Source organism: Epinephelus lanceolatus, chromosome 11 (genome assembly GCF_041903045.1).
Source record: "Epinephelus lanceolatus isolate andai-2023 chromosome 11, ASM4190304v1, whole genome shotgun sequence".
NCBI classification, from domain to species: domain Eukaryota; kingdom Metazoa; phylum Chordata; class Actinopteri; order Perciformes; family Serranidae; genus Epinephelus; species Epinephelus lanceolatus.
The window spans coordinates 8,197,575-8,211,583 of NC_135744.1; the positions used below are offsets into that span (position 1 = coordinate 8,197,575).

At 40.7% G+C, this 14,009-nt stretch overlaps 1 protein-coding gene across 12 annotated transcripts in view; it reads right to left on the bottom strand.

Moving 5' to 3' along the window:
- Positions 1–14,009, bottom strand: part of dlg2 (discs, large homolog 2 (Drosophila)) — a 273,799-nt gene that overhangs the window by 142,067 nt on the left and 117,723 nt on the right. For all 12 annotated transcript variants that reach the window (XM_078172182.1, XM_078172189.1, XM_033642560.2 and 9 more), the window contains one exon: positions 1,855–1,938. In XM_078172182.1, the coding sequence (XP_078028308.1) occupies positions 1,855–1,938 (84 nt within the window). The remainder of the gene's footprint in view (positions 1–1,854; positions 1,939–14,009) is intronic.

A 14,009-nucleotide genomic window follows, 5' to 3' on the forward strand; every position in this document is an offset into this window, starting at 1 on the left:
AGGCCTTCATGGTCAAATAGCTGCTAGGAAACCACTGCTAAGGAGAGGCAACAAGCAGAAGAGATTTGTTTGGGCCAAGAAACACAAGGAATGGACATTAAACCAGTGGAAATCTGTGCTTTGGTCTGATGAGTCCAAATTTGAGATCTTTGGTTCCAACCACCGTGTCTTTGTGAGACGCAGAAAAGGTGAACGGATGGATTCCACATGCCTGGTTCCCACTGTGAAGCATGGAGGAGGAGGTGTGATGGTGTGGGGGTGTTTTGCTGGTGACACTGTTGGGGATTTATTCAAAATTGAAGGCACACTGAACCAGCATGGCTACCACAGCATCCTGCAGCGTCATGCCATCCCATCCAGTTTGCGTTTAGTTGGACGATCATTTATTTTTCAACAGGACAATGACCCCAAACACACCTCCAGGCTGTGTAAGGGCTATTTGACCAAGAAGGAGAGTGATGGAGTGCTGCAGCAGATGACCTGGCCTCCACAGTCACCGGACCTGAACCCAATTGAGATGGTTTGGGGTGAGCTGGACCGCAGAGTGAAGGCAAAGGGGCCAACAAGTGCTAAACACCTCTGGGAACTCCTTCAAGACTGTTGGAAAACCATTTCAGGTGACTACCTCTTGAAGCTCATGGAGAGAATGCCAAGAGTGTGCAAAGCAGTAATCAGAGCAAAGGGTGGCTATTTTGAAGAAACTAGAATATAAAACATGTTTTCAGTTATTTCACCTTTTTTTGTTAAGTACATAACTCCACATGTGTTTATTCATAGTTTTGATGCCTTCAGTGAGAATCTACAATGTAAATAGTCATGAAAATAAAGAAAACGCATTGAATGAGAAGGTGTGTCCAAACTTTTGGCCTGTACTGTATATTAAGCCAAAACATGATCTTTCTGTTTTTATACCCAAACCTTACCACTGTTAACCACAGCGTTGTTGAAACGTAAATATTAATGATGTGCAAATGTAACGTATCAGTTGTTTGCAGAAATGTATGATACCAACATTTTTTGGGAAATGGGGAAGATAATTTGACACCATGTCATCAAAACTTTACTATTACATTATAAGCTTTTGATTGCAGGGCTCAAGAATCGGCCTGTATGGTTGTCCTGATGATGTGTTAAGGCCCTGTTCACTTGAGTATATTACATGTTGGTAAATATACACTTATAATGGACATATACACATAATGTTGATATCATTTTGAGACATTTTTTTGGTATGAATATTCATTTAAAAGTACACAAGAGGAAATTTAACATCATAATACGAGTAGGATCTTTTTTGTTTTTTTCTCAAACTAGAGGTCTGCCTCCCTTAATATTTTGCAGACTTTGGGGGCTTCCATTCTTCCTTGGTGTGGGGTTTTTGTAAAATATGTTTACCCATCCCAACTAATTGTTTCAGTACAGAACCTAACAACTTCAATTTTGTAACTTTAAAAAAAAAAGGCATAGTACATTGAAATCCCTGCTAATGCTGAAGTTCTGTGAAAACAACAGATTCACATGTCACAAAATGGATCCCATGATGAAAAATGAAAAATGTCAAAATGAACAATATAAATATAATGATAACAGAGATGGTCGTGAGAGTCAACAATGGTTCTAAGTGTGTTTGACTAAATGGTTACAGGATGTGATGAATTAGGAGTCAAATTTCAGGTTACAGTGCGTCAACATGATGACATATTACTTGAACTACACTGGTGGTAAAAACTGAGAAATTAATCATGACGTCACATATCATGTCGGCAGATTAATTACTGTGGTTGATCGCCTGAATGATACTGTGTGCAATTTGGAGTGGGAAAAAAACACTACCCCCCTCCTCCCCTCTCTCACCCAAGGAGCGTTCATCAAGGCAGGGTTCATGCAGGGTAGGGGCTGGCCGTTGTGGGGTGACCCCTGTACTGCTGGTGGCCTGTTCTGGAGAGAGCAACAGGACCATGTGTAACCACCAAGAGCAAACACAACAGGTACGACTGAACAATGAAGTCCATTAACAATCACTGTCATCCAAGATCCAAAGCATAGAACCAGTACGCATCTAGTGTTTATCAAGCCCTGTTAAGTTAAAACCACGCCCACTCCTGCATGATGAACGATGTCAAGGCTTGATGATTGGCTGCCAGCCTACTGTTGCTTGTAGTGCAGCACACTGTGCACCCTGTGAAACAGCAAAGTTTTCATCAGTGACTTTGAACACCACCCAAAACCAAACTGACTGGTACTGAGGAACTCTAACCCCTCTCATCGCTCTTTCTTGTTACATTACCTCCTTCATGTATGGTGTCTTATTTACATGTGTTTGTCACCTCTGTATTTATCTGTTTTTACTAATACTCATTCTTGGAATTTGAGTTGATAAAGCCATCAAAGGGATGCTTTGCTGATTTTCAACCAGCTCTGTCATCACAGTGTGGGCAATGTGTGCAGTTGAACAGTTTTGCCCTTCCCCCACTGCTGCGAGCACCTGGAGCATCTGCCTTTGGAGGTCCACCAAACTGTTGCCTGCACACACTGCAATGACATAGAGCTGGCTGAAAGCCATACTTTTTTTTTTTCCTTTAACCACCCATATCCATATTTTCCAAGCTACTGCAGCTGACATATTTCATGGAGATGCATCTTAAGTGGCAGGACCACCCCTGACTCCCCACCACATCAGCACTGCTGAGGCAGAGGGGCTGTGGGGTACATCCATGGTTGTGCTAGCTAGCATCAGTCTCTTTCAATGGCGCTAGGACTAGGCTGGCAGCCAATCACAGGGCCGTGATGTCTGGCAGCCCGTCTCCATCATGCAGAAATGGCCGTGGTTTCATCTAAAGTGGGTTGGAAAAACGGTAGATGCAACCAGCAGTACACTCATTCAGCAGCAAACACCACCAGGAGGCTTAGAAGCTCATTTGCAGGTACCGGAAAATACAATACTTTAGGAATCTGTATTGTTCAGTACTAACACAACAGATGGCGAAGGCATGAGCCGCCCTGCTCTGCTCTAACTGGTTTACCCCGACATTCTTACCCTTACCCCAACATATCTCACTCCTCTTACCTAAACCTTACCAATCCAACCAACACAGGCAACAAGTACTTGCCAGTAAGAGGGAGAGTAGGGTGGGTCATGCCTTTGCCATCCTAGGAAAAAGAATTGGCATGCAGGACAGATGCGGCGAGGGTATTTCTGATTCAGAGTACAAACTGAAACAAACACAAACAAAATCTGACAGATGGGTAGACACAGAGCAACAATCTTAACATCCCATGGTACAGTTATACACTCAGTAAAATGTAATTGTTGGCTGATAGATCTGTGATAAAGAGCATTCTGCTATCTAATATTCTACTATTTTGAGATTGAAGAGAAACAGCCAACGGAGATGGACCCTGGTGTGAAGGCAACATTTGACCAAACCATCAAACAAAGACAAAGAGCATGCCTCTCAAATTCAATTTATACACACAGAGAAGGACTGGACAGAAATCAGAAGATACAACAGACTAAGAGAATAAGGGGTTGTGCAAAGAGAAGTGATCTTCATGCAAAGAGTGTGGCTAGCTGCATCGCTGAGATGCTGTAACACCCGAGTGACCACAGTTATTTCTGACAATGCCTAAAGGCAGCAATGCAAAGAGATGCATTCTAATGTTAGGAGGACAGCGCTCTGGGCCGGTGATATATCAGCTACCAGGGATACTAAAAATAGAAGTGCATTCTGTGATTGTGCCTGAGGTGTGCTCTCATGCATGCATTATCTACTGTATAATCCTCTCAGATGTAAGATAAATAAAAAGGTAGTGTGACAAAGGAACTTTATTGTTAAGTAAATATTGTCATTTTCTGTTTATGTTAAATACACAATATAAAAGATGGACAGAAGAATATATGTGATACATTTACCACTGCAGGTAATTTTAACAGTGCAGGAAAGAAGTAGTTTGGGTGGGTATATGTACATGTAGGGGTTAACTGACAGATGTGGATAACAGATAATAATGATGGATGAGCTAAACAGTAAGTTTCATTATTCCTGTTTCCATACGATTTTTCTCTTAACATCCTAAAAGCTCGAATACACCACCATGCTGAGGCAACTCCTCCAGGCAGCTGTGTGGTGCATTTATGTGCTGGTGGGTAGCTGGGCCATCCAAGATTTCACAATCAGCAGTTTGGCCGTGATGGATTCATGAGTTACGGTCTTAGAGGCTCAAATGTACGTGTGTAATGTAATTTGTAGTGAGGCTCAGCAAAATGAATACACCTGAAGCTGTGTCAACATTAAGCAGCGTTTTTATGTGAAAACGACTCGCATCCAAGCAGCCTATTCATTCTGTTCAGTCCTCTGTTTACAGTGGAACATCTACAACATAAAAAAAGGCTAAATCTCTTCTTCTGCATCCTTCTTTCAGGTGGTAAAACACAAAATTGTGCATCACAGCCAGTGGGACAGACAGCTGGTTGAGCTAGTTATCATTTTATAGTCACAACCTTGTCTGACAAAATCAACATAAAACAGATGATTGACAACAGCTGTGCTGTGAGATCGCCTATATCAACATTTAATATGCATGATTACAGAAAAAGTTAAATGACAGAATATTATCTTTTTAACTCTGAGGCCACACAGAGCCTGCCTGTGACTGAGCAGCTACACACACAGCCAGTTAACATTACTCTGCTGAGGCATGGCCCGTTACACCTGCGTTCAGTCCCCTCCTGCTCTCTGTGGTCACATATACTGTTTTAGTGCAGCTGAATTCAACACAGAATTGTTGTTATTTACATACTACTCTGTAAGTAATTTGTTATAATATAATACAAAGTGGAGACCCTCTAGCACTGGGGTCATTCCAGCCATGATACAGCAACCTGCAACTTGGGGGGGCTCTATCACCTTTCCTACTTCCAACTCCCCTACTTCCAGTCTTAGAACCCAGCCCTCATTTTGATCTCAATTACACACCTTTATTGTTTAATGACTGCATCTTGCATGGTTTCGAAGTTATCGTGTTGGCAAAATCTAACCACAGACCAGGCAGACAAAATACTGGCAAAATACTCAAAACAGCTTCTGTGGTAGTTTCCACTACAAATGGTGTCACCAGGACCCAACTTTTGCCAACGGTAACACACACACAGTCTCATTAGGTGAAAACAATACCAGCTGTTGCAAACCAAAATACACTATTGCACAATTTCAGATTGTTACTTAATGATGTTGCCCTATCAAAATTTAAGAGATCATTAGAGTGACTGCAATTCATCATAGGAGAACATGAACCAAGTTTCATTACAATACATCCGATAGTTATCAATAACTGCATTAAATGAGGCACATTAGTTATCGCTTTTTGGACCTTAAAGGTGTCTTTGTGGAAAACCCTGTTGCATTTAGTGGATTTCTGTCATTTGTAACTGCAATTGTTGCATTAGGCCGATGTCGTGGCTCTGTATCATAATCAGAACAGTGCACTGGGAATGGCACTGCCAAAACTGCTTAAGAGGAAGAAAAGAGCCAGGACTGTCCAGCCATTTTAATGCAATAGTCTGCCACTAAAGAAAACAAAACATTCTGCAATGAAGCATACAGAACAATGGAAAACTGATGAGGTCAGTATCAGTCTCCTTCTCCCTGCATTTCAGTGTTTTAATATAGTTTTATATTGCCAGCTGTTGTTTAGCACACTGACTACACACAGTCCAGCCATATACTATGTTTCAACCTAGTTTTGTTTCCCCACAGCAGGAACATGTCAGGCAGTGCCCTGATTTTATGCAGCTGTGCGAACAGGTGAATATTGTTTCTTTTGCATCCAAGCACATCCAATTTCTCTAAAAGGTTGCCCACATTAACATTATATGATGAGGATGGTATGACCTCTGCCTCATTTTGAGCCAGAAAAAAACCCTACCTCTCCTTTTAATATTTGGTGACAGAGGGGGCGATAGTCTAACAAAGTCTAATAAAAGATTTGCAGAGACTAAAAACCACCAAACGCAACGCCTCTGCATCATTCACTACAATCAGGAGCAGACATCTCATAGGGTGTAAGGTTGTCAGGTATTATTCCTTACTTAATCACAATGCATAATTTTCAAATAAAGTGAAGTTTCAGTTTCACTTTTCTCCTTCTGACTCTCTATGCAGTCTCCCCTGTTCTTACTCGCCCACACATGGTGCTTTGTGTTTCTCTCCCTCAGTCTTTCTGTCTCTGTATCTCTTCTCCTCAGTGCTGTTGTTGACACATTTATCATAAAAGATGTATCACCAAAAAAACAAACAAACAAAAAAAAACTTGATTGAATACACTTCATTGAAAATGCAATGCAGCATTTCACATTCCAATAGCATGAGTCTGCATTAAAAGGCATCCTCTTCCCTTGTTTTGTCTAGTAAAGGCAGTTTCTAGCAGTAGTTGCTGAATACATACATAGGTTTATTTAAAAAGTCAGCAACTTGTGTACAGTTTTATTATGACAGCGCCCCCACCCCGCCTCCTATGAGTCTGCGAGACTAACCCTGCGTTGCACCACTGTCCATCCTCACTATTACATAGCTTTAGTCTAAACCTAATCCCCGATTCCAGCCTTCACCTGTTACATAAATCATGATAAATTCACTTCCTGGCATTTTGAGGACCATCAGGGTAACTGCAGTTAAATGAATGTCCCAAGCCCGAACACCTACAAGCGAAACAGTTTATTCTAAACATAGCTACAAGAACATACACACACGCAAACACACACACAGTACATCGTGCGCTCACTTGTTCTCAGCCATCCTCTGAACAGAAGATGACACGAGGAGGCCAGAAGCAGTCTGTCAGCCGTAGGGCTGTATAGGCAGTTCCCAAACACAGATGCTGTTTCCACTGGGGTGTTGCTACAGGGGGAACAAGGCAGCTACCACTGCTGTTTGGCTTACCATAACAAAATTAATGGGCGAGAAGAGATGGTCTAAATATAGAAACTACAAGCGCACCATAGCTGATTTCATGGTCTTCTTGCAACAGCTCAAGGAGTATGACTCATTTGTTTCAATCACTTAGGTCAGATGAAACATTAGTAAATTTGGAATCTCTAAACACTATATACAGTGCCCTCCAAAAGTATTGGAACAGTGAGTTGAATTCGTTTACTTTTGTTGTAGACTGAAAACATTTGGGTTTGACATCAAAAGATGAATATGAGACAAGAGATCAACATTTCAGCTTTTATTTCCAGGTATTTACATCTGGATCTGATACACAATTTAGAAGACAGCATTATTTGTAATGGAACACAAAATTTTTAGGTGAGCAAAAGTATTGGAACATATAAACTTAAAATAGATTAAAGTGAATGATACTTAATATTTAGTTGCTTATCCTTTGCTTTCAATAACTGCATCAAGCCTGTGACCCACTGACATCACCAAACGTTTGCATTCTTCTTTTGTGATGCTTTTCCAGGCTTTCACCGCAGCCTCTTTCAGTTGTTGTTTGTTTTGGGGGGTTACTCCCTTCAGTCTCCTCTTCAGCAGGTAAAATGCATGCTCTATTGGGTTTAAGTCTAGAGACTGACTTGGCCAGTCCAAAACCTTCCACTTCTTGCCCCTGATGAACTCCTTTGTTGTTTTGGCAGTGTGTTTTGGGTCGTTATCTTGCTGCATGATGAAGGATCTCCCAATCAGTTTGGTTGCATCTTTCTTTAAATTAGCAGACAAAATGTTTCTGTAGACTTTTGAGTTCATTTTGCTGCTGCCATCATGTGTTACATCATCAATGAAGATGAAAGAGCCCGTCCCAGAAGAAGCCATGCAAGCCCAAGCCATGACATTACCTCCACCGTGTTTCACAGATGAGCTTGTATGTTTGGGATCATGAGCAGATCCTTTCTTTCTCCAACCTTTCGCCTTTCCATCACTTTGGAAAAAGTTAATCCTTGTCTCATCAGTCCATAAAACTTTTTCCCAGAATTTTTGAGGCTCATCTCTGTACCTTTTGGCAAATTCCAGCCTGGCCTTCCTATACTTCTTGCTAATGAGTGGTTTGCATCTTCTGGTGTAGCCTCTGTACTTTTGTTCATGAAGTCTTCTGCGAACAGTAGATTGTGACACCTTCACTCCTGCCCTCTGGAGGTTGTTGCTGATGTCACTAACAGTTGTTTTAGGGTCTTTCTTTACAGCTCTCACAATGTTTCTGTCATCAACTGCTGATGTTTTCCTTGGTCTACCTGTTCAACATCTGTTGCTTAGTACACCAGTAGTTTTTTTCTTCTTCAGGACATTCCAAATGGTTGTACTGGCTATGGCCAATGTTTGTGCAATGGCTCTGATTGATTGTCCATCTTCTCTCAGATTCACAATTGCTTCTTTTTCACCCATAGACAGCTCTCTGGTTTTCATGTTGGTTCCACCTCTAAATGCAGTCTGCACAGGCAAAACCTATCGTACCCAATCTGAAACTGAGCTCAGACATTCAGTGCTATTTATTGTTTGAATAATCAATGTAATTGGGAGACACCTGGCCAACAAAACACACCTGTCAGTCACATGTTCCAATACTTTTGCGCTCATGAAAAATGGGTGGGTTCAAACAAAAGGTGCTATCTTCTAAGTTGTGTATCAGATCCAGATGTAAATACCTGGAAATAAAAGCTGAAATGTTGATCTCTTGTCCCATATTCATCTTTTGATGTCAAACCCAAATATTTTCAGTCTACAACAAAAATAAAGGAATTGGCCTCACTGTTCCAATACTTTTGGAGGGCACTATATACTGAGATGAGTGAACTCAGGCCCATGCACTGTTATCGGCTGTGACATTCTAAAGAGTACCAGTATCCCCTGGTACAACACTGCGGCTGGATTAATGAGAGGAGCCCTCTGTCTGTTTACTTTTTATATCTGTAACCTAGCAGCGACCGCCAGCTAAGATACACATCAACACACAGTTACCACTTGATGAAACTTTTCCAGTCTGAAGAGATGGAGCAATATTTATCTGCCGCTTTATGTGAGTTTCAATTACCATTTTCTTCAAAAATAAACTTTCTCAATTACATTTAAGTATTAAAGTTGTCTCCAAATGTTATAATAAACAAGAAGGTGTGATGTACGGGCAAAAACACCCTTACACTTACTATATGGTGTGATGTTGACAATGGTGTTGTGATAGATAACACCCTGCCTTCAGCTTTTTCCCAATCAGTCACTCTTTATATATACCAGCCCAGGTCTTTAGTTCTTTGTCAGTTTGTTGTCTGTGTTTCTCCAGTAAGTAGTGTTTTCTTAGTCTTTCTTAATTTGGATCTACTTGTTGCATGCCTGCCTTGGAGCTCCAGTTTACAAAGCTTTTTCTGATTAAACCACCAAACTCTTCCTGCTTCCTTATTCTTTGCTTTTGCGTTTGGGTCTAATCCTGCTATTCCTGAACTGCAACAAATATCCTCCACAAAAATTTCTTTTTTCCAGCATTTGTTTCATCTGAACCTCTCAGACATTCAAACCTAAGTCTCAAGCCTGATTCATGGCTGGGAGATTGACACATCTGAAGAGTGCCACTCGACAGAAATTAAAGAGCAGCACAGAAATTAAAGAGCAGCCCAACGTTTTCAATTTATGCTTTGGCGAAAAGTTTCAGTCATCTTCATGATAATGAGAGACCCCCTGCATATTTTTTACAGTCCCAGTCTATTTCTGTCACCTTTAATGAAACACAATCTGCACAGACTGTCGTTCAAAATCACACAAATATCCCACTGTATATGTTTTTAACTTATTAAGTGTATCAATACTGATTAATCAGCTCCAAGTCTGACTGTGAGCGGCAGATTCCCCTCACTCGTTACAGTGGGCTGGAAAATAAAATAAATGAATACAATACAAAGACTGGTATTATATTATTATATTTATTCCCATGAAACTTAAAAAATATTTTGGTTCAGTAAATGTCTGCTGTCAATCAGCCTGGTGAAAGAAGTTTGGTTGATCACTGGTCTCTCAGCTTCACAGGAGCTGCTGCTGACAAATGGCTGCTTCGGTGGACAGAGATGCTGAATGCAAGTTGGTGTCACTGTGGCGATGTGAGTTGCACTACCCAATCACATTGCATGACAAAACGTGACAATCTGTGACATAACAAATTTCCCCAGGTGCGCAACATGAAAGGAAATTGTTGAGCAACACATTAATCTGTTGAAATGAATTCATCACTGTTGAGTAACACTCATTAAAAGTGTCAAGCACCCAACCATAAATCTGGTCACTCTCTAGTTGTGCTTATGTCTTACAGTATGACAAACACACACCAATAAAATTAATGAAGAATGATTTCTAAACTGCACTGGAATTTTTATTGTAATATTGAACATTCAAATAAAATTCATCAGTATCTTTCATTTTCTAAGATTGTCCAACAATACTACATAGTATTGTAGTCAAGCATGTACAAAGTTAGGGACATGGTAATACGGTATTAAATGTCACTAGCTTGTATTAGGCCATACTACACTGATATGTCAAATCAATTTTAATTATGTAGCGCATTTTGTATGAGAGGTTTAAACTCACTGTACTTACAATACAACTTACAATGAAAACAACAGACAAAAATTGTACATTACGTAAGGGATGCAACTGGGATGCAACTCCCTTCAGGGGAGTTATTTTCCCAGTATTCACCGGCTCATTATACATTATCCCGCTCATTACATGGCTAATTATCAGTTAAATAAATAATTTGAGACAGAATATTGATTAATTATACGATTTTTATTGATTTATAAATTAAATCGGGAGGAGAGGAAAAAAAACTGCCGGCAATGGCTGAATCTCCTTGTCAGGGCAGCGTCCCTAGCAACGCTGGGCTACATAGCAACAGTCATTACACAGTAATATCAGACCTCTGAATGCCATGACTGACCAATCAGAATACAGCATTTAATAGAGCCGTGTAATAAAAAAACATATATGATACAAACATTTAAGATAAAAAGGTATTACAATAAAACAATAAGATCAGAAGGTATTATTATAAAGGGAATAATGATGCTGATTCAAAAATAAAAGTTTTACCTGTAACCACACAATTTAAACCTAAAAGCCTGCAAATAACAGAAAGTTTTTAGTCTGCTTTTAAAAGAAGACACTGTTGCAACACACCTCAGTTCTTGTGTTAGAAAATTCCAAAGGGTAGGACCATAATGACTGAAAGCACCGTAAGCTGATTTAAAATTTATTCCAGGTACGATGAGGAGACCTTTACACAATGATCTAAGTTCAGTGTGTATGCAGTGAGCGTGTCAATGACACAGGACGGAGCTAAACCATTCAGACTTAAAAACAAGAAGAAGCATTTTGAAATCAATACTTTGTTCTACTGAGAGCCAGTGGAGATAAGTTAAAATAGGAGTGATGTGTTCAAACCTATTGGTTCTAGTTAACACTCTGGCTGCAGCATTCTGATAAGCAGCCAACAGTGGAATTGCTATAATGAGGTGAAATGTTTGTGCTAAGCAAGTAGATAAAGAAAGGCTCAGAGCATAAAATCATATCTACTGTACCATCCAAGGCCTTTTGACCGCAAGCCTGAGAGAAGCCCAGTGACCTACAATATAACTGTGTGAGAGAAGCACTACAGCGCTCACCCATGCTCTGGTTACACAACCATATAAGAGAAGGGCAGTGAGGAGCGCAAGTGGAGAATTGTTTGGTGTGTATGAAGCCTGAGGTGAGAAAACAATATTTTCTTTTCATTTTCTTTTCACTTGGGCTTAACTTTGTCAGTTTGCTGAGATTTAATGGAGTTGAGACAAAGCATAACAACCGCCAGGGCTGGACAATAGAATTGGGAAAAACAAGGGAGAAGGAGTCTGCCTCAGATATGGAGATCATTTCTACAGGCTTTTAACTGCCCTGTTCCTAACCCAGAGCACCTTATAACGGGTTGCCGCTTTCATTATCTCCATAGGGAGTTAGCATTGGTTGTTTATCCAGTTAGAGGCCAATGAAGGCTAACTACCAAGGCTACAACTCAAGGCATAGAGGACGTATTAACTGGCATTTTCAGTGTCTCACTGCTGCAGTCTGTAGTTCCCACGTGTTTCTAGAAGATCACCATTGTCCCCAAGAAGACCAAAGCCCTCTGCCCAAATGACTACCACCTGGTAGCACTCACCCACACCACCATGAAGTGCTTTGAGTGATTTGTCAAATCCGTCATCATCTCCTCTCTTCCTGACTCACTAGATCCACTACAATTTGCATACAGGCCAAACAGATCAATGGACAACACCATCACCCAGCACTCCACACTGCCCTCTCCCACCTGGACCAGAGAAACATAATGCAAGAATGCAGTCCATTGAGTAAAGTGCAAGAATCAATACCATTGTATCATCCAAGCTCGCTACTGAGGTCAAAGATCTGAGACTCAACACCACATCCTGTGACTGGATCCTAAACTTCCTGACAGGCAGCTGCTGGGAAGCAAGACACAGCAACTTCAACTGGGTCCTGAGTATCTGCAGCATTTATGAAGAGACAAACTATACTTACAATGTACATTTACTACTACTCACAACGTTAATTTTATTTTTTTTCAATCAACACCCCTCTTTGCTCTGAGTTAATCCACCATCACTCCTCTCACTTGACCATACACTTCCTATGCACACACTACATACTGGGCAATTCCCCAAAGGAGCTACGCTACTCTTACAGCAATCAAGTATGTTGACATGTGGACTGCATTAAAACTCTACCTTGGCCATGGCTATTTTCACATGGTTGTATTGCTAGCATGAGAATCATCTACATCAACTCTCATTTGTATATATCATGTGGAGTGTGGGGCAGTGTAGGTGCTTCAGCAGCCCATAGGGCCTGGTGTTCCCAACCATCTGGTTGGTTAGATTGTGTAGTAACAGTTGACAACTTTTGTTTTTCAGCTTTTGCGATTTGAAAATTGTGTTCTATTACGCAATCTCTGTTCAAATTTGATAAATCGTTATGCCTTAATTGACAGTCACAAAGACAACGTTTCTACTTTCTCCACAGGCTGAGAAGGTCCAACATGGATACTCTGCTACTGCTGCAGGTGCACCATCAAAAGTATCCTGACCACCTGCTTCATAGCCTGGTATGGCAGATGTGCTGCTTTCAACAGTAAGGCTCTACAAAGGATGAAAACTGCTCAGCACATCACCAGGATGGAGCTGCCATCAATGGAGAACCTCTACACCCAGTGGAAGAGAGCCATTAGGATTATCAGAGACCCCAACCACCAGGGCCACAAACTGTTCTGCCTGCTCTCATCTGGCAGAGGGTCCCACACCACCAGGCTTAGAGACAGCTTCATTCCACTGGTTCCACCTGCTTCCTTAAGTGTTACTTACTGATTACAACCTGTTTACATCTCAGTATATATATTTATAATTACATGTTTATGCATTTACACATCAAAGTTTGTTTCTATTTCTATACTTTTATATTTTTTTTCTATATTTCTTTCTATATTTTACAGTAGCTGCTGCACTATGATGTCTTAGCTTCTTGCTACATGTATTAACTCAGTCTCAACAATATGCTAAGATAGACCCGATGTTGTGTAATGGAAGCAGGTTCGTCTAATGTGCAAACAAAATGAACTTTTTGGTCTCTATGTAAGGTTAGTTGTCACAAATGCCCTAACAGCACATGTTCAACAAAGACGCCCGATTCAAATAGCAGTACCTGTGGACTTCTGGTAATGTGAATGTGAATGTGAATGTGCCATCTCCGTAATTTGTCAAGTAAAAATTCTACGGCACATTACCTACTATGTTTGCCAAACAAAGTTGTCATGTGATAGTATTAGAGAAAATGGGCACCTCTGTCATTTAGGGTCATATTTCTTGTTTTCACTGTGCCTCTTTTTTGCCTCTTTCCTGGTCAAGAATTATGGAGGCTGTGTTAGTCAAAGTTTTGACAACATTTTGGGTGCAGGAGGCTCATCTCACTATACAACATGGGGAT